At 48.7% G+C, this 21,458-nt stretch overlaps 1 protein-coding gene across 1 annotated transcript; it reads left to right on the top strand.

Annotated features, from left to right (window-relative positions):
- Positions 1-1,239: 1,239 nt before the first annotated feature.
- Positions 1,240-21,269, top strand: SH3TC1 (SH3 domain and tetratricopeptide repeats 1; the record flags this gene model as incomplete). The annotated part of the gene is made up of 17 exons (XM_081332566.1): positions 1,240-1,355; positions 5,898-6,172; positions 7,240-7,367; positions 8,127-8,232; positions 9,103-9,243; positions 10,578-10,716; positions 10,845-10,918; positions 11,295-11,499; positions 12,095-12,222; positions 12,683-12,724; positions 13,077-14,759; positions 15,261-15,441; positions 16,659-16,809; positions 17,610-17,732; positions 17,866-18,016; positions 19,027-19,223; positions 20,766-21,269. 17 exons carry the CDS (start codon positions 1,240-1,242, stop codon positions 21,000-21,002), a joined length of 4,077 nt encoding a protein of 1,358 aa, XP_081188692.1. The 3' UTR covers positions 21,003-21,269.
- Between the last annotated feature and the right edge of the window lie 189 nt (positions 21,270-21,458).

Genomic DNA, 21,458 nt, shown 5'->3' with positions numbered 1-21,458 from the left:
GCGTTTTGGAGGCAAAAGCCTTAAACCTGGTGATGAAATTAAATTATGTTACCTGCTTTTCTGATTCAAATAATAGTGTAGTAGTGAAGAACAGGGATAAAATGCAGCCATCCAACCAGTAAGCCATCATTTGCTCAGTGTGGACCTGCATTTTAATCCTGAGTTAATTATGGCAATGCCAGTAGAGCCAGCTACCTGTTGCCCTTCAGGTGTTGCTGTTGTGAGTTTCTGATCTTTGGGCGTTGTTCATTTGTTTGTTGACGGTTGACATTTCCCAAACTTTTACTAGGAGAAAAAAGTACATTTTGCTTGCTATCTTCTGTAACTCTGGAAAGGTTTATAAACTGTCAGAAAGACAGTTTATAAAATAATAATAAATACACAGGGAGCTTCTTACTTCTGAATGAGAGAGATAAAAATGCTGCTTTGAATGCAAATGCAAGGATATACAGTTAAATGTATGCAATAAGCTAGTACTTTATGACTACTTATACGCGTAGCTTTTTACCAAAAGCAATACTGGGTCTGCTAATTGAATTGCCCTCGACCCATAACCCTGGTTGATCACAATGCTTATAAGCTATCACACCGACATTGGCTCTTAGCCACCACATATAGATAGATTTCTCTGAGATGGTCACTCCCCAGCCAGGCCCTTCAGGCCTCCGGAAAATGTTCGGCACCCATCGCTGCTGTGATCAAGTCTGAGGATTGCAAATCTGCCTTCCAAGTCAAGAACTTTGCATTCATCTCTGGTAAATTTCAGCTTGTTCTTCTCAGTCTCCTTCTCTCGCGCTCACTCAAAACAATGTTACATTTTGTCCCTGTCTTGTGGAGAATGAGTTGAACCCCACAGTTGAGTGTCCTCTTCCACAACTCTTTCTCCATCCCCCATTTCCATTATCTAAGTTGTTAACAGAGCGGCGGACTTGGTCCATAGCTGACCCTTCTCTCCCTCCACTTGATGAGGGTCACCAAGGAGACTCCGAGTCCTTTGGGAGTAGCCGGGATCCGCCTCACACAGACCTGCTTTCTGCCCGACATTCCCTGGCTTGCTAGTGAGAGTCGAGGGGCACCTTCTTTTCAGCAAAGTAATTCACAGTCTCCATTTCCGAACAGGAATTCAGAGCCGCAGAGGACACTGTTCCAAACCTCCCCACTGCCAGAGTTTGTGCAAGGGCGCGACTTAAATGCTCTTCAGGAGCTGCTCTTCTTAAATGTAGAGCAAGGCGCTGCGTGATGCACTTCCGGTGTGAGGAGAGCCGTGATCCCTTTGGTTGCCTGCCCATGCTGCCCAGCTCCCCGCTCCAAGCCCTGCCCAACCCCTGCCCCGTGTGGATGTTCCTCAGCAGACGGTGCAGAAACTCTGCAGGCAAACCAGCCAAGCGGGCAGGGCAATAAAGCAGGAAACGGGGCCGGTCCTAAAGGAAACAATGAAAGGAAGCACTGGAGTCCCACCATCCCAACACCCGTTGTGTCCACAGCTTCCTTTCGGAGAAATTCAAAACAGCAGATCCACCGAAAAGGGATTTGGAAAGGGAGGGGTCGTGTTTTTGTGTTTTGATGTGCAGCAGAACCAAGGAAGTCCAAATCTGGGCATCTGGAAAGAGAATGTTGTGCGCCATCAAATGGTCTAACAAAAAAGTCTATTTAAAATATTGTTATTGCACTTTTCAACTCCAGAAGTGCTTAAGGTTGGTTTTCAAATTAAAATGGATTTAGAATGCCATCTATATATAAAACAGATAGCAGATGCTATAGTAAGTGGAAACCATTGGAAAATCACTTAGGTAAGAAGAGAGAGAGAGAGAGAGAGAGAGAGAGAGAGAGAGGGAGGGAGGGAGGGAGGGAGGGAGAGAGAGAGAGAGAGAGAGAGAGAGAGAGAGAGAGAGAGAGAGAGAGAGAGAGAGAGAGAGAGAGAGAGAGACTGAACTGAAAATGCAGAGACCCAGGTGTGGATGAGCCTCAGGCGGTCAAAACATTGTGCTTCTTCATAGCTGGTCTTGAGAGGCTGGGGCCACTCAGAGGGCATCTAGTGGCTCTAACGGGCCACACAGATTCATTCAAGCTACGCAGGCGTCTCGCAAGTGTTTGAAGAAGTTGGCCTGAGAAATGAAGGGGGTAGCGAACACGGCTGGCGTAAGACTGGGGCTGCATGTATTGGTTGGAGGAAGCCGGTTTTGGACCGGCTGAAACTCCCGGGGTGTGTCTTCCTGGGCACCCCCATGCAGAGAATGTGTACTCTGACCCAAGAGATGACGAGACCCCCGGGTCATCCGGCCCAGTAGGCTTGCTCTAGAAATGGGTGCACTTAAGGCCCCAACAGGCCACGGCAGACCCCACCTGATGGAAGGTCTCTGCCAAACCAGTTGGAGCTGGGAATGAGGTCTAGAATTGGGTTCTTACCTGCAAACTGGACTATCGAGTTTCCATATTGAACAAGACAGGAAGAGGGATTGGTTACTAATGCCGGTATTCTGTAGCAACAGTCAGGCCTCTCGTAGCAACAGCTCCTGGGGCTCATCTGGTGAGCTACCAGCTCCGGCTCCTCCAGGTGGCCAGAGGGATCCTGTGGTCTCTGGTTCTGTCCTTGATAAGGGATCCGGCAGAACCAGCGTGGTTATCCTCTGCTTCCCAGTGTAGATTATGTACCCGAGTGGCTGAATTCCAATCAAAATGAAGGCATCAATTGGAAATTCCGCCCAAGTTCCACAAATGTCTGTCATACTTGCTGTCAGAAGGGAGAGAGTCCATTTAGATTCTGACAGGCCTGGTAATCCTCACAGAGAACTTTTTCAGCAAGGAGAATCCCTTCCTGAGGGTTGAGCCTGGCCGATTGTCCCCTCGCCTCCCCTTTCCGTGGCTGAGAAGGAAGGGAGAGCCCAGGCCTGCCAAAGGATTCCAGCAAGGCTGTAGCTCAGCCTCCCTTCCCTCCCCTCTAGGCCCAGAGAGGAGGAGGAGGAGGAGGAGGGGGAGGAGGAGGAGGAGGAGGAGGAGGAGGAGGTGGTCTCAATTCTTCTCTGCCAGCCCTGCCAGGACAGTAACTGACTGCGACATGTGTTGACATGTGTTGGCCCTCTGCGGCATGAATAGAATCTGCTCTCGCTCATATGGACACCTCAATCACTTTTTACTGGTCAGTACTGATATTTGATCTAGTCAGATCGACTCTAGGGTGGTGCACAAAAGGAACATCTCGGGAACAATTCAGAAACAATTCCCATATTAAATAGCTGCTCCCAGTTCTTCTAGGGGCCCTGTGAAGCCAGGTGTCCTTGAGGGGACCATGCATTCATAGAAGGGGGGGCTCTGCGCCTGCCCCCTCCCTTCCTGTGCAGGCCTTGGGGAGACGCCAGGCTTTGGGGGCCAATGCAGACATGGCCTCTGGCCATCTGGCACGGGCCCATCAGGTCGTCCCCTACCCCTGTCCAGCAGCACCTCTGCTTGGCCCTTTGCAGGGAAAGGAAGCCCCCCCCCCAAGATGCAGGTGGCGCCTCCTGCACACTCCAAACCTCCCTCATGGATGGCTAGGTGGTGAAGCAGGAGACAAATTATTTGCTCCACCAGTTCCAGAACTCAGATGAGCTGGGGGCAGGCGGGGTGGGGGCTCTTGGGTGCTTTGGGGCTGCTGTCCAGCTCTCCTTCCATTCCCCTGAGAAAGGAGTTTTTGCCCCTTGAGCTTCCAAAGGACAGGCTGAAGACGACACAGCAATGGTGGTTATAGTTAAGAAAGGAAAGCAAAAAGCTTCCTGCAGCATCAATTAGCCAATGGTGGAGCCTCTCTTAACTCTCCCCTCTTGTGAGCATCTTTGGCACTTTCACAGATGTTTCTGTTGTGGCATTTTAGGGAAGTGACCCTGAGGAATTGGGCATCCAAGGCAACGGTCTGGAGGCAGAAGAAGCCCTTCTTTAGGGCAATCCACTCCAGGCTCCGTAATTCATGAGCCATTGAGAGGAACTCCAGGCATGTGTGTGGTGGGGGTGGGGGTGGGAGAGAAGGTCATTTCTGTGCTCCAAGCCTGGACAGGTGAGAAAAGGGAGCTGGGCTGCTTTCCAAAAGCTCCACTGAGTCTCAGCACCGCTGCCTGGACTGGCCCCGTGAAGGTGAAACAAGAGACTGTGCAGTCCTTGATCCAGAAAATGGGGCCAAATGGGGCTTCTGAGTGGGGCCCTTGGGTGTTGAGGTCAACCTCAATGTCTGGTCACTCTCAGTCTGTTCAATTTGTGCAAACCTGAAGCATCGCAACAAGTGTCCTCAAACCGTTGGGGGTTAATTTGCAGCCGGCTCAGGAGTTGCCCCTCCCTGCGCTGTTGGGGGCTCTGAAGGCCCCTGGGTTCGAAAGCCCCCCCTTCGCGCCTGGTCTCTGGAGGGTTTCCTGGCCGGCAGCAGTTTCCAGGGGGCCAGAGTGGCAGGGCTGACAACTGCGGCTAGGAGGAAGCAGGGATATTTTGGCTCTTGCAATTCTTGGGGGAAAAGAGGTTCATAAATTCACTCGGGCCCAGGAGGTCGGACAGGCTGTTTCTGAGCAAGACCTACCTTCAGGAAGAGGCTGTGAAGATTAACAGAGCCTGTTAAAGGTCAACATGCTGTGTTTGCAGAAAGGGCCCGATTAGCCCACAGCCGACAGGAAAAGAAAGTGTGTGTGTGTGTGTGTGTGTGAGAGAGAGAGAGAGAGAGAACTGGGTGGGGGACGAGCTGGGAGCCTGAACAGGAAGGGAAGGATCAACACTTTTGGAGTGGCAGAGCGAAAACTGGAGTGAGCAAGACTGAAGGAGGTAGGTGCCTGCTAAGTTGGCTCTTTGGGTGTTAACTGTTTTTTTTTCACAACCTGAACGATGAGCAAAACTTTAGGGACGATCCTGAGCAAGGAGAGGGGATCAGCGTCTGGCAGGAATGTCAGAAAGGCTGCCGACGCAGCTACCCGCTCTGGGACACCAGGGTGGGCCCAGGGCCATTGGTGGAAAGGGGCACTGCAGTGGCACCGATAGCTCGCTTCCCCTCAGTCTGAGTGGCTGAGAAAAGGAGGGCGGGGCCTTCTTGCAAGGAGGGGGAGGGGCCTCTGAGATTTGCACCCTGCTGCCTTCCCTGCCCTTTTCTCCCAGTGGCCCTCAAGATGCCCTTTGCAAGGCTGAGAAGGAAAAGGGCCGCGGGAGCGTCCCCTAGGATAGTTGCGGGCATCTGGGAAGCACGAAAGTGCCCATCTCCATCTGGCAGCCCTCCCCAGCAAGCATTCCTCCCACGGCAGCCAACAGGCAGGGAGGAATCCTGGCCCGTGCCGAGCCCAGCTGAGAAGGTCCCCTTCCTTCCAACTTCATCGTGACAGCTGCAGATGTTCCACTGCTCGGGGAGAGTCTTCTGAGCCCAGGCAGGTCTCCCATCTTCTCAGAAATCAAGGAAATAAAGAGGCAGCCTCGGCACACACGTTTCTCAAGACTCAGGGTCTCTGTTTCAGCAGAGCTGGTGTCCAGGTGTCTTCCTTTCTTCAGATCTATCAGAAATGGAGACCTGTCCGTGGGAATTATTTTATTTTATTTTATTTATTTTTATTTTTATTCCATTTATATCCCGCCCTTCTCCGAAGACTCAGGGCGGCTTACAAGCTTAGCAGTATTAGGCAGGACGGCTAACTGCTGAACGGGAATAAAGGAGGTGAACTCGCTTTCCTATTAAATTGATGAACTGCGGTTTCAGGTGCTCCAGAAACTTCCCAGGCGTGAGCTAGTTGCGTTCATGCAGCCGGACAGTCTTATTGCGCAGCTGAGGGTGCAAAAGGGGCGATGAAGAAACGCCTTGTCAAAGTCCACCCAGCGCCTGGCTCCTAGCAAAGGCGACCTTTTAACCAAAGATGGTTTGTCGCCATGTAGGCCTTGTGTGACCAGGTGTTTCTGCTGCCCAGACCGCAGCTAGAAAACATGGAGTCCTCAGGAGCGGCAGCAGAAGCAGCTGACGGGAGCCCTGAGGCCACCACCTCCGATGTCCTTCCCCCGGAAAAGCCTCCGCTCGGCTCTCCCCTTGACCCCGGAGCAGGGCAGACAGCGGGCTGGGAAGAAGAAGAGCCGGAGCTCCTGGGACAGCCAGACCCCGACGGCCGGATATGTCCACCTGCCCACTCGAAAGCCCTGCCGTCTCCAGCGCGGAAGGAGGGAGCTACACTGCAGCAGCCGCAGAAAGGTAACACACACATATACAGACAGACACCCACCCACCCACACAGACACCCCCCCCCAATCTTTCCAGCTTCCCCTTAACTTTTGAATGGGTTTCTTCTCTGGGCTTTAGGGATGCTCCCCCCCCCCCGATATAATCTCTGGTTGGCCAGAGTGAAAGTTTGTGATCTCATTTTCTGACAAACTGTTTTACTAATTTGAGATGCCAAAGCTTTTGTGATTCAGCAAATTAAAACCTGCTGCAGGGCACAATTGCCACGACCCCATGGCTTGTAGCAAAGAAAGATGGGCATCAGCTAAAGTAATACATAAAATCAGGCAAAAATAAATATGGATAAATACTTTTATCATAAGTAACGGGAATGGTATTCAAATGTTTACTAATGTTTATATTTTATTTTGGGGGCTGATTCCCTGTCTTTCTACCCCGGAAGCACTCAAGGCTACAGACAAAATTTATAACAAAAGGAGAGTATTTAATTAACTATGCCAAAGAGAATAAAGTTTGCAATGGAGATTAAGTTCCTCAGAGGAGGGAAAAGTGAAGCTCTGGGAGAAGGGGGTCAAGCAGTCCATGGGGTGGGTGGGTGGGGGGTGTTCAGAGCTTGGGGGAAAGTCTTTATTCCTCTTGCTGGCAATCTGGGGCTCTGCTGGGCAGCCTGGACCAGGCCTCGGCCAGGCAAGGTCCATCAGAGGAGGGAGGAGAGCAAAGCCGCGGAGGTCAGGACGACATCTATTGGAAGAGCTCTGGGCGGGTCTGAAAGTGCTTCCCTCCCTCCCCTTCTCCTCGTGGGCACTGGGGAAGGGCTGGTCTGAGAGGCTTCCCAAAATGAGTTTCTTGGCCGGGGCTCTGATCTGGCCATTGCCCGGCTGGCGGCTTTCCTTCATCTCTCTCTACGCCAAGGGTCCCTCCCGCTGCCCCATAGCTGCCCCACAGAAAAGAAACGGAGATGGGGTTTTGCCCTCAACAGACCAGGAAGCCCCACTGCCCTCAGCAGGGAGAGGGCGAAAGGAAAACTGAACGGCTGTTCCTGGGGAAGTTTCCATCACCCGTAAACCTGACATTTTCAGCTCTCTTCCTGAGGATAACCCTGATCAGACGAAGGACAGGCCTTCCCGATTCCCAGCTGCAGGGGTATCTGCAGGGAAGACTCCGTCTCCTGGAGAATGACAGCCAAGGGGCCGTGGCGGTTTTCAGTGTAAGTTTGTAAAGGTAGGACGAAAGACGGCCTTTGTCTTATGAGCCCAGTGGCTCCTCCAACCTATTTCCAGGGTGGTGTGGAGAGGAGACGGGACATTTGCGCCACGGTTTTCCTCCTTTTGACAGGCGGGGCCTCTGTGGCCTCTTTTGCCACAAGTCAGACATTCTCCTGAATGTAGGGAAGCTGCAGGGAGGGAGGTGGTTGAGGCTTCGCTGCAGTTCCCCTCTGTGTGCTTGGAAAGAGCGACGTGGGAAGGAGTTGGGGAAACCCCATGGAGCCAAGGGCTCTTCCCAAATTTGGGATCCTGGAACCTTTGGCTAGTAGAAGACACAGTGGTGGAGATCAGTGGTTCTGGACCTCCTGACCTGTGAGTCCCTCTTTCCTCTTGGTCCCCCCTCCCTCTCCTAAAGAGATTTAGAGGTGATTTTGTCTCACAAGATTCCATAGAGCGCTTTATATGGAGGTCAATTTCCGTTTCTACCTATGTAATTGTCTTAAACCATTCAGAAAATATACTTTTTTAAACACATAGCATAATGGAATAATGATTGCCAAACTTATAAACACTTTTAAGAGCAGATGTAACCGGGCCAGTGAAAGGCAGAAATTAGCTGCAAAAGTCTATTTCCATTTTTGGCCAGCCATATTTGTGTAATACAGAATCAGGCTGCCACTATGACTTTCTTGTACTTAAGCTCAAAGATTTACTAGTTTTGTTCCCAGAAGAAATGCCCGGTTCCTCTTTGCCTTCCTCAGGAGTTGTCGGCCAGACTGCTGTCCATCCACAGTGAAGACCACCTCATTGCCATCACATTTTGGACCTTGGAGGAAATCTGGAAGTTTATAACTTACTATTCTCTTGGTAAAGCAACACACAAGAACATTTGGTATTTTGCCGGTTGTTGGTCCAGTGACTATGAAGACAATTGTTTAAGAAATGCAAATTTAAAGATCCAGTTTTAAATGTTGTGTCTGATAGTCCCTCAGTTAATTTCACACCGGAGGTTTTCATGGGTAGAGGCCAGAACTATTCAGACTGGATCCACCTCCCTGAGTCCAAGATCTAACCGTGGTTTTGGGCAGGTTTGTTTGCCTCTGCTGCACCGACTGCCCCTCTTCTTCCTTTCTAGTTTTCTCAACCTCTGAGCCGAGAGAAATGATTGACAGAACTGCTAGGGTTGTGAAAGTCGCCTTGCCCACTTATTCCTTCCCCATCCAAGGACAGCTTCAAGAATATACAATATACAGCTTCAGGAATATACAATCTGTTTTGTTACACTACAAGGCAAATAACTGGGGTGGGGGTGGAAAGCAACACGGCCACGGCCCCAATCTGCCAGTCCCACCCAGGGGAGTTTTTGCTGGTGGAAGGATCAGGAAAGGGAGATTTTGGTCAGAGGTGGGAAAGGGCCTGAGTTTAGGGACTGTTTTACTATTTTACTGTATTCAGGTTGAAATGAACAAAATCAGAAAATCCAACAATTGTCAAAATAAGGACGTTTCATTCTCCAACTTGTATTGATCAAAGGATCCTTTTTGCCCCATGGCACAGCTGCCCCTCCTTTTCTTCTTGAACCTGGGATGGATTAAGGGTAGAAATAATCTGGAGGTCAAGGAGTTTGTGTACCTCATCAAAAATTGTGGTACTTCCAGGAAGAATACGCTTCAGATTAATGCTACTTATTTTTAAAGAATAAACCTTGTTGGATAATATGAAAAATGCCTTTGATAGGTTTCTTAAATCCCTGTCTGGAGACTCTGTTGCTGGACGACTCTTTCTGGCTCTCTTCACCAGAAGAAGCTGCTGGAATTGAGGTCCTCCTAGATGAGAATTGTCTCCAACGGGTGTACAGAGGACTCTTGATTCAAGAAGGTACCTGAGTTTTTATCTGCACTTGTGAAACTGTATTTAATGAGCTGAATGAGATGCGAGCAGAAGCTTTGGGCCCTGCCTCAGTTCCATAACCACCTGGTTGAGGGAGGAAAAGATGACTTCAAATAAAGAAAAAAAATAAGAGGTTCTGTTGGTTGGAAGGGAATTGGATTCAGAGATGGAGGTGCCTCTGCTCTGGCTGGGATCACACTTCTGTCCGTCTGTCTGTCTGTCTCCTCGGCTGTGCCAAGGCTCAGAACCGGTGTTTGTGTGAAGAGGCATATTTGAGGAGTTGCATTCACACATGGTTGCATTTGTCAACAGTTATCTGCAGCATGCTCTCTGTGACGCTAACCTCAAAAGAAAGGTCTCCAGAAATTGTAATTAGAACAAAATATGGAAAGGCTGCTGATCAGTGAAAAATACAGGAATTTCCCTGGGGGGGGGCTATTGATCTGCCTTTATTCCCCCCCCCATTCCACCATGAAGAATAAGGATTTAGTTATACAAGATACTCATTTTGCAGTTGAGGCCAGTCTTTCTGGCTAAAGAACTGATGAAATATCCCTCCTGAGAATTTGAAATCTTTGCCCATAAAAAATTAAACGGGGCATTGTTTTTTCCCCTTTAGTCGGCACTTTGCTTCATCTCTCCATCACCAGAGGGAAGCTGCAAACAGGAAAAGGAAAAAGCTTTCATTCCTGCCACTAAAATAGCTGCTGGCTGTTGGGCTCCCAGAGAAACAAGGAGCGACTAGTGGCTGAGCAAGGTCCTTGTTGCAGTCCAAGCCACAGGAGAGCTCCAAGGCAGCTGAGAAAGCAGGAATTCTGGTTTGGAATTCGTTCCCAGTCAGCTCCCAAGCCCTTCCTTCGGGAGGACTGGCCTTCTGGATTCCTCAAATACAAGCGCAACAAAGGGCCTAAGGACTGGCTGGTACCAGGTGGAGGGATAGCAGGAAGTGAGGTCTCAGAAGGGACCCTCCCTAGGCAGGGGAGGGGGAAGCACTTTCAGACTTGCAAGACCCTGTTACTGTAACTTTACATTAAAAGGAGTGTTATTGCTCATGATTTTGGTTTCCTCTCTGGACTACCTTGAGGGGCTGAGATATTCCTTGTCTAACTGCTGTCCTGGCTGTAGCTTTTCCTCCTGTCTCCCAAGGTTATTCTCGCAGCCCATCTGCTCCACCTGGGGGAAAAAGAGCTACTTCAATCATGAGATCTCCACTCTCCCACCAAGTAGTACTCAAAGCATAATGTTACTCTTTGATGAATGACAAGCGCGTCCACAACTTCAAACTTTCCCCTCTGTTTCATGTGCTGCTTTCTCCCCTTCAGGTGCCTATTTGGGGTTTTGTCCTGAGAACGTTGATATAGCCAATCGAAGAGCCATTTGCCAGGTGGAATTGGCAGCTCCAGAGCAAGTCCGGAACAGCCACACCACAGATATCTTGGAGACGTCAGTGCCCTTCCACCAGTAGGTACCTGAGTTCCCTTGCGGAGCTTCTCTCTGTCTGAACGAGAGCTCCGGAGACTAGCTTATCTTCAATGCGTTGCAGTGATGCCATTTATATTAGGTTGAATATTATTTTCTTGAATTTGTAGATGGTTTCTGAAAGCAAATGCAGCCTCTGACGGGTTTGCCTGCATAACTGCACTTCCAGTCACAGATCAAGTGGGTAAGGAGCAATAATTAAAACTGGACTTTTAATTTCTGCTTCTGTATCTTGAAGAGGTCTCTTCACCATAACATTTGACCTCCATCTTGCCCCAGTAGGCATTGCACTGTGATGGGATCCCCAGTTGCCTTTGCCGCCTCCACCCTCATCATCAGGATCATATATGAGGAATGTTCAATGTTTCTATCTGGTCTTTTTTTCTGGTTATTGCAGGGGTTGTTATTATACACTAAGAAATACGCTCCACTTTTAAGCTGGATGGGTTTAATGACTTCCTATTTCTAATGTTACTCTCTGTGAAACTTGTAACATTAAAATTAACATCTCTGACATGTTATGGACTTGTTTGATATCTTCCCAATTCTGTATTGTCCAGCCACAGGATTATCTGCCGCAGTCGTCAGCCATGAAAGTGTTGTGCCAGACGAGATCAGTTTCCAAAAAGGAGACACAATTGAAATCATTGGCTATTTCATGAAATGCATGCCTTGGTTTGTGGGAAGGCGACTCTCTACGGGCCAGGTTGGCTTTGTGCAGAGCAGTTGTGTGGAGCCCGAGGGCTTTGTGGCCATCAATGCAGAGTAAGCACCCTTCAAGCCAATGACACTGGTCATGTATCACGTCAGGTGAGGCAGAAAAGGTTGTTTCTGACCTGGGTTGGTGATAATGAAGCAGATCTGTGTCCCTTTCTCTGCATCAAGTGTTATGCATCCAGGTGAAGAGAACACATACACACTTACATAGCAGTCACCACCAGGGGGCGTTGAACTATAACTGTTTTGGCGGGAACCCAGGTTTTGGCGGGAAACAGTGGTTCAAACCGATTGGCCGGCTGCTCACATGGCCAGGTACAAAAGGAGGGCAGGTAACCCCTATTCCTCAGTACAGTCACCTCCACCTAATAAAGATCTGCCATGCTGTACTCATCTCGGCGTCCTTCCTGCTCTCCAGAACCCACAACACAACATCAAGGAAGATGGCCGATGGGATAGCCTTATGATTGATCAGCAGACTTTCCTTAAAGATAATGTCGCCAACGCTTTTATCTTCCCATCTCCCATTTTTCCCCCTACTTTTCACACTGCTTCCTTGCTCCTCCTCCTCATTTTTTGGTAAGGAGGACTTGCCTGGAAAGCCATACATGTCCTAAAATTGCCATATTTTTCCCTTTCTCAGACTTCCATACATGGATTTCTTCAAGGAAGACGGTGATTCTTTCATGAAAGAGGAATCCCTTTTGGATAACCTGACCAGGCTCTTGACACAAACCTCCCAGGAGAATATTTGCAGCATCTATCAAATTGGTGAGCAGTTCCTGTGCAGAATGTAGGTGCAAGGCTTCTGGGCGCCTCTTGGATTTGACATTTTGATAAAAAGAAAAATACAAGTGGCTGTATGGACTACCAAGTTATATATCACTTACATTTCGTTAGCCTCCAGCTTAAGGAACTGAATGAGCGTGAATTTAAAGATTCAATCATTTGGATATTTCAGCAGGATGAAGTTTAAATGAGAATGAATATAGCCAGAATATGATTTTCCTCAATTTCAAAGGATTTAATAGGTCATTTCTCAGCTTTTCTGCACTTAAGAAAAATTGGAAGGTCTGCTTACTGCCACTCACTGTCCCCAGGGTGTTGCAGAATCCCCTGTGATGCACCAGGAGGGGAGTTCGAGTCTCACTACAGTATTAGGCCTCTCACAGTAGACAGTCAAAGAGCCAAACATGGGCTGAACAATGTCCTCATTTGTCTCATCTTATAGATGCAGAGAATGATGTTGGCCTTCAAAAACCTCGTGAACAAGGTAAAAGGTGTAAAGATTCAAGAGGGAGGGGACATTTTCCTTTTTTTAAGTGTAAAACAAGGTGGAGGAGGAAACATTGGGCTAACATGAAGTGTGATGGAAGCTTTATGTGGTACCTTTAATGAAGATACCTAATGAAGTTATGTTTTATATGTAGTCTAAAGAGAAGGACTAGGGGTGACATGATAGCAGTCTTCTGACATTTGAGGGGCTTCCACAGAGAAGAGTGAGAGGGTTCAACCTACTCTCCGAAGGGCCTGAGGGAAAGACAAGAAGCAACAGAGGGAAACTTGTCAAGAAGTGATCCAACCTAGAATGAACCCTGGGACTACTTCTTTTTTTTGTCTTTCAGAAATGCCACCTTCCTTCTTTAATGAAAAGGAGAGTCCAATTCCATGCAGAGCGGTGCGGTCACTAATGAAGATGAAGGACTTTCAACAGACTGAGGATAAGAAGCAGCAGCCCCCCACTTCTGACAGGCGGGAGGATCCTCCCCTTTTGCAGAACCCACATTTCTCCGTGTGCCAGGATGGTACTTTGGGGCCAGAAATTCCTGATTCGTTATTGTCATTTTTGAATCGGGAAGGCTACGAAGATGGCTTTAGGGACCTCTACGACCCTCCGTTGTCCTTTCTCAAGATGTCCTTTCATGGTGATGCCACTGAGCAAGAGCTGATGGATTTCTTGGCTCGAGCCCGGGCAGTGGCCAGACAAGCCGACCTGCCCTGGGCCATGACGCGGTTGTGCTACCTGCTGGGGAGAATGAGTCTCCGGAAATTCAAGCTATCTCAGGCTCGGGTGTATTTTGAAGAAGCTCTGGCAACTCTACGGGGGGATTTTCGTGACCTCCACTTGGTAGCTACTCTCTACATCCATCTAACAGGCATTTACCTGAAACAGAAGAACATGGAAAAAAGTGCTTGCTTCCTTGACAAAGCTGCCTCTTTGCTGATGGGCATGTCCAGCGACACAGACGGTGCAGAGATGTCACTAGAGATCTTGAAATATGCCTTGAAAAGGGCCGTGCTCAGCCAGAGCAGAAACGCTGAGGCCAGAGCCTGCTTCCTGCTGGCAAAGCATTGCCTGAGCTTCAAGCAAGGGCAGGAACCGGCCCCCTTCCTGGAAAGGCTGCAGCAACTGCTGAATACGGGCCAGGGGTTGCCCAACGGCAGAGGGTCCGTGGACTGCTACTTAAAGCTTGGCCAACTCTACAGCAAGAAATGCCTGCCCCGTCTTGCGCTCAGCTGCGCCAAGGTGGTGTCTTCCCACAGCTCCTGTTCTCTGCAGGAGTTGTTCAGGAGTATTGATTTGGTGTTAAGGAACTCCTCCGCAGTCCACAGTCCCACACCTGGGGGACAAATGCACCCTTCCCTCATGGCCTTTTACCTCAGAGAACTGCTTAGTAAGCTGGAAGGGAGCAGGGGCTGCCAGAAACTGTGCAGCATCATTTACTATGAACTTTCTCAGCTGCATAGCCGATACAAGCAATACAAAAAAGCCATTGGTTACATGGAGGAGGTTTTAGAGCTGAACATGAGTGCACAGCTGGAAGACACTGTTGACCACTTCATTTTCCTGAGCTGGCTCTACATCCTCCTTCAGCAGAATGAGACGGCTCTGCACATTTTAAATGCAGTCACAGAGTCCCGCTGGAGCACCCGCCAGCAGTTGGGTGTCATCCATAACATGGCGGCCATTAGTCTGAGACGGCAGAACCAGCCCAGGCGAGCTGCAGAGAGCTACTTCAAAGCTCTGAGCATTTCCAGAGAGTTGGGAAGCATGGCTAATGAGGCGGTGGCTTTGGCCAACCTGGGTGTCTTGTGCCTGCGCTCATCTGCCCAAGGCCTGGGGGAATGTTTCTTGATCAAAGCCATCCAGCTCTTCTCCCAACTCTCCAGTGGAGAATGTGGGGGGAACTTCGTGGCCATCCTCCTCCGGCTGGGGCGCCACTATGCCCATGGGGTTCAGAAGGAGAAGGGGCGGAGTTGCTATGAGTGGGCCTTTCTGATTGCAATGAAACTCGAGGATGTGGAAGGTAAATTCATTTCCCGGGTTCACAATTAGTATAAATAATGTGCAGCTTTTACCTAGCTACCAAGGTGAGGAGCCACTGCCCGGAGGAGCTAAGCTGGATATCTTATGGTTTGAGGGCGTTACTCAACTTTCTTTTGTCTGCTCACACACATTTCAAGGCAAGTCTGCTTGATGTCTTCGCTTTTCCCTCTGCTATGATCTGGAACCATAAAGGGATAGAAGACACAGGAAGAGACCGTAGCAGCTTCTGCCCCCTCTTCCTCCTCCTTCTGTTATTCCTATTCTTACTTTCAATACCCAAAGGACTGGTAAGATTCTAAAACTTTGCAAATTCTTTGGATTATGCTTTGAGCAAGGTTCTGTGTAGAGTAAGATTTTCTCATGCCTTCTTCCTTGACGCACATAAATGGCTGCTCTGTAGACTGATGAAAAGCTGTGGGGGCTGAAGGTGTCTTGCTGTTGACTTTGTTGCATTAATTGGCCAACCACTCCTCCTTTCTAGGGCAACTCCAGGCTGTCCAGCATCTGTGTCATTTCTACAGCATGGTTGTCCCAGATCCGGCACAGTGTGTCCTTTACAACGAATATCAGCTCACCTTGGTTAGGAGGATGTCTGACAAGGTCATGGAAGGGCAGGTGCTAGAGACCATGAGCCAGCTCTATCTGTCTCTGGGAACAGAAAGGTAGGAACTGCAATGCACAAGCTTCTGCCTTTCAGATGAAGAGGGTTTTGACACTCGGCCACTTTGTTAGTGAGCTGGACACAAAAGTGCCCTTTTGCAGGCAGAAGAGTCTCTGTTCTTCTGGACAAAAAGTTATTTTATCCCAAGAACAGGCCCTCTTCTGATGTCTGGGATTAAAGTTTCCATCATCGCGAGCCAGTTTACCCTGTCCTGGCATGAGTTCTGCTGGACAAGCCGCGTTGTTCAGCCTTTCCTCACAGTTGCTGCAGGATGCCTACATTCTCTCTAAGGGGGTCAGGCATTCCAGTCTTTGAAGTTAAGAGACCCACAGAAACAGGCTTGTGAAAGTGGTGCTGAGAAGACCCGGCTTACGATACTGCAGGGAAAGCCCTGGAGGACCCTGGCCTGCCACTTTCCTTCTGACTTTATGAGTTTCACGACAAGCAGAATTTCAACTGGTGGAGCTTGTCTAAATTCTCTCATCCTGAGAGCTTTATGTGCTCCACTTTTATCCCTGTGTGGTGCAGGAACCATGCCAGACAAAAATTCCACCAGCAGGGAGAGATTGGTTGATTGCAGTTCTGCATGAGGATCTCTAACTTGCAGGGCTGGTGTTAATGATGTTACTATAGATCTAGTCATATTTCTGTCCAAGTGTCGTTAGTTTGATCACAGTCTCCAAGAGGTTTCTAACCAGAATGGTTTCCACAGCTGCTAAGAGGGAGAATATCCCACAGCAGACAGAGCAACCGGCTCAGGACAGAGTCTCTTTAAGTTATCAGGCTATAATGGTGATAGTGGGAGTTTTGTACTGTCAGATTTGCAAGATTGATGTTAGCCTTCCAGGTAGACCAGATAGGAAACATGGCTGGATAAGCTAATTCTGCTTTATTGTAAAGCTACATTAACAGGAACTTGCAAATCTGAATGTACAATTCTCCCCTGTCACTCCCAAAGGTGCTTTTTCCCCCAAAAGGCAACTGGACTTTCTTAGTGTTTTCTTTGACAATGTTTCGCTTCTCATCTAAGAAACCTCTTCAGTTCTGAACTGAACGGGAAGCCTCTCAAACATGGCTTTGGCTTCATGGGTTTCCTGAGTATGGCAGAAGGATCTAAAGGATCCACAATATACCAAAGTATATTGGTTGGTTGGTCCTCAGAGGTTTTGAGAGTAACAGTACAAGGTCAGCTGGATGGTGTTTCTCTGTCCGCTTCAGGGCCTGCCGTTTTGCCCTGGACTACCTCAAGAGAAGCCTTGGGATATTCATCGATCTTCAGGCCAAAAGCAAGGAGGCTCAGGCCTGGCTTCAGGCAGGAAAGATCTACTACGCACTGCGGGAGAATGAATTAGTTGACGTTTATATCCAGGTAAGAGGAATGATCTGGGGAGGTCACTGAAGCTGAACTTCTCCTCAGTTATTCTAACTGAAAAAGATGTGACAGCAAATCTAGAAATACGTGTTTCAGGTTCAGTGTTTTTCAAATGTTACCAAGCTGGTGGTCTAAATTAAGCGAATATCTTTCAACATGCTACATAAATAGTCCTTGTTTAGTGACTGACTCGTTAAGTCACCACTCACAGTTTCAACAGTGAGAAATTAATTCTTGCATTTATGACCTTTGCAAGTCTGTAAAGCAAAGGAAAGCTGAATTAAGACCATGAACACAGTCATGGTTTCACTTAGCAACCACTTAATGACTGAGTTGCTGGTCATAATTGTGGTTGTAAAACAAGGGGTTCCTGTGTAATAAATTTGACATAACTGCCTAGAACAGAGGTCTTCAAACTTGGCCCTTTTATGACTTGTGGACTTCAACTCCCAGAATTCCTCAGCCAGAGTTGCTCTTGCCTAGACCGTCTTCTCTCTGGTGCCTTTAGCATCTTCAAGTTGTCACCAAGTTTAGCTGAAATGATGGGATTTGGAGTGATTCAAGAAGATCTCCTACATTTCCAGCAAAGAGGAAATGACCCAGTTCTTATTCAAATGTAAAATGTGACACCAGGGAGAGGCGGCTAGCAGCAGTTCTAATTCCATAAGGTCTATTTATGGAACACTGAAAGAAGGGGAGAAAAAGTGGATTAGAAGCAGCTTTTGGTTGCGTTGCGCTCCTGTTGGAACTGTTCCTTTTGTGTTGCTCCATCTGGCAGAACCCTCCTTTCTTCCTAGGTTGCTCACAACACAGCTTTGAGTTCTCAGGACCCCAATTTAGAAATGGAAATGCTCGAAGCCTCGGGAGACATATTTTTCAATGGAGACTGGGACAAGGAAAGGGCAGCGCCCTTCTACAGGGTGGGTATACTCTTCCCACCTTCTCACGGGTTGTCCTCCAGACATTGGGCAGATAAGGCTGAGTGACTGATACCTTTGTGACATTACATTCCGCCAGACGGCCCTTTGCGTTCTTCTCCCGCTCTTGCTTTAGGACAAGGCTCTGCCACTCGCCATGAAGGCCAAAAACGGCAGCGCTGAACTTCGCCTCTTCAACAAGTTGGTTGGGTTGTTCTTGACCTTACGGAAGTATGAAGAATGTCTCGGATACGCCCAGACTTCGTTAATGCTCAGTGTCAATTTAGGTAAACCTGTCTAGTGCATTTCCGAAAGTCACCTGGGGGTGTCGATGAAGATACCTGGTCATCCAGGCAAAGGTGTCTGAAGGTTGAATCGTGGCAACTAATTGTTTTGTCAGCTTCCGATGTTTTATTGTTCATCCAAGCAGCTTCATGAGTCAGAGCAAGCTAGTTAGGCAGAGAATCACTGGAACATACCAATGCCTGCCACACCAACCTCAGGGATTTTCTCCCCAAAATGCGTTGCAATAGGTCGATGAAGACTCTTCGTCATACAGGCAAAGGTGCCTGAAGGTTGAATGACTCTCTGCTCACTTGACTTGCTCTGGCTGATGAAGCTGCTTGGATGAGCACCAAAACATCTCAAGCTAAGAAAAAATTAGTCCAGTTGTCATGATTCAACCTTCAGTCCCTTGATTCAAAGTTGTAGCTAAAGAGACGTATCGTTGGCCTTGTGTCAGTGCAATCTCCACAAATGCTTCTACGGTGCACAGGGTGGAAAGGGGGAAAAAAGGAGGGCTGAATCCAGGGATTGACAGGTTTTGCCAGAGTTGTTTAAAGTATTTACATTTGGTATTCTTTTGAGACTGTTTTTCCTTCGGCCCCTACTCCCATGTCTCAGGCTGGACCGCTCTTGAAGCAACATCTCAAGGGCCAGTTTTGGAGGCTTCAAAGACTGTTTGGCAGCTAGTATTTTGCCAAGCAGGCGAGTCAAAATCCAAACTATTCTGGGAAATTATGTTTCCTGTCATCCTCAGATATCCTCTGTAGAATCAAACATAGTGGCCAACAACCGTTCTCAGGAACTTTAATGAATTTTATTGCCGCCATCAAAGCAGGTATCTCAGCATAAGCGAAGAGCCAAGTCTTGCGTTAAGGAGACATTGAGTTTCTCCTGGTGGCATATTTTGGGCCTGCTGTTCACTCCTAAACACAGTGAATCAGGACCATCCCTGGTCTGCTGCCTGCCGTCTTCCTCTCTTTGATGGCTGGTTTTCTCTCTGCTTCTTGGCTAGGAGACCAGCTAAGTGAGCGAGTGGCCTACCACCGCCTGGCGGTCATCCACCATCACTTGGGTCAGTGTGAACTGGCTGAGCATTTCTTCCTCAAAGCCGTTTCCCTCTGCCCCTCCCCGCTGGAGTTTGACGAGGAAGCCCTCTATTATGTCAAAGTATACCTTCTCCTGGGAGACATCACCTTCTACGACCTGAAGGTAAGACAGGAATAAGAACCTGAAGACAGGAAATCCCTTTTGCTTCACCTGGTTGTGGAATCTTTACTTAGGAAGGGAGACACAAGAGTACAGACCAGAACAGAAGGAGAAGCTGGGATGATTTCAAACAATCTATGCTAAGGGTGGCTTTCGTCATGTTTTGCCCAAAATAAATTGGATCATCTTACCAGAAAGGCAGAGATCCACAAGAAGCTCAGCAGAGGCTTGTCTTTATCTCCCAAGATTCATAGCTTCTTCTTAATGGCAGCTCCCCTGTGTCCCTCTCCCCTTTAATTTGATGAGGAAGCCTTGCTGATTTAGAGAACTCGGGCTGTGATTGTTTTTCAAATGCTATTTCCCCCAGTGACTGCTGCCTCTATCTCTCCCCCCACCTCAGTGCATTGGCCCCTTTTAAAGAATTTGTGTAAAGGAGAGGGGCAATCAAGTTGTGGCCTTCAGTCCACAGCCTCTTACAAATAATTCAAAGGTGCAAAATGTTTTTGTAGAAAGTAAAGGCTCCTAATTTTAGATGAGCGCATGTGCTGTCCTCATTACACTGATGCTTGTTCTTGCACACCTTTCTTACACACACACACGCCTCTTCTGCACCTTCCTGCCTTCTTTGCAGGCTGAGGAAGCCACCAGCTTGGGAAGCCGGGTGAGAAGCCCGGCCTGTTATCACTCCCCAACAGAAGCGAAATGCAGGGATTAGACTCGATAAGAAGCCAGGGGAGGAAAGGGAAAAAGTGGGGGACAGTCCTGAGGGGCTGGGATGGCTGGAGTGACCCCATGGCAGGCAGGCGAGGGGCACGGCGAGGGGACCCAGGGGGAATAAAGCAGCTGGAGGCGGTGGCGGCACCGAAACCGCCACCCCCCCCCCGTCGCCTGCCCCCTTCCCGGCAGAAGCAGGCAGGCAGAAGCAGGCAGGGCAGGAGGCTGACCACAAAAGGCGCTCTGGCCTTTCTTGAAACGCTGGCCCAGAATGAGCTTTGCCACCTTTGCCGAATCTCAGTGGCAGATGTGTGAGACGGTGTGTGTGGGAAGGCTGTGTAATCGCCATTTGAGGTTGGAATAAGGGAGGGAGGTTGTGGCTGCCTTACCTCAGCGGGTGTCCAAAGCTGCCAACTTCCGGGTTGCAGAGCCGAGCCGAGCCAGCCGAGCCGCCAGTAGGAGGAGCCAAGAGTGAGGCAGATCGCGGAGTTGTTATTTGTTATCGTTGATTGGTTGCAGAGTGCTGGCTCTGTGATTGGTTGCTGTGGGTGTGGAGGGGGAGTTCTCCCTTTTTCCCGCCTTTTTCCTTTGGGTGCTCCGGGATTTACCTGACGATGCTCCTGACTGGTTTGTTGGCTACATAGGCGTAAAATGTATTTATTTACGGTATATAAAACTCCAAGTTCGTGTCAGCGTCTCTGACTTCGTTTGGACAGCTGCTGGGCAATCCCCGGACACCCTTGTTGTTTTCCTAGACTTCGACTTACCAACCAGCCTGTTTCCATTTTTTTTTAAAGAAAGGTAATCGCAGTCTCTTGCTTGATGTTTCAGGATCCTTTTGATGCCGCAGGATATTATAATCTGGCCCTGGCTGCTGCCATGGACTTGGGGAACAAGAAGGCGCAACTGAAGATTTACACCAGACTGGCCATAATTTACCACAATTTCCTTATCGACCGAGAGATGTCCCTCTTCTTCTACCAGAAAGCCAGAGCCTTCGCCACGGAGCTAAATATTTGCAGAATCAACCTCTCTCCAGACCAGCCTCCCGGGAGGAAGGTCCCATGAGGCGGCTCTCCCTCTAGACACTGGCTGGGGGGCTTGCGAGGGCAGACAGCAACCCCCTTTTTTCTGGCACCCGAGGCCAAGAGCTTCAGTTTCTGCAGCACTCGGCATCTCCTCCTCTTCCCCCCCCATTTCCCCCCCAAAATAAGGACCAAGTCAAGAAAGAAAAGGGCATCAGGGATGATCCCGGAAGGAGCTGGCTATGAAACCACAGAACAGTTGAAGTCAGCGAACGGTGGTCGTGTTCAAATGAAAGCGTCTAACTGAAAATAATAAATATGCTAAAATAATATGCAAACTGAAGCTTAACATTTTCTCATGCTCCAATTTTAACATAGTTCCAGGTTTGTTTGGGAAATGGTGTTTACAGTATATGTTACCTGAGGCAGCAACTGATGGATCTCCATATGAAAAAGAGTAAAAGTAAAGCAGTAAGGTTCGGTGGGGGACCCAGTTACA

Source organism: Vipera berus, assembly GCF_964194415.1.
Source record: "Vipera berus genome assembly, chromosome: 7".
Lineage (NCBI taxonomy): Eukaryota > Metazoa > Chordata > Lepidosauria > Squamata > Viperidae > Vipera > Vipera berus.
Note: the sequence above shows the minus strand (reverse complement) of the source record. Positions and strands in the feature narration are given on the sequence as shown.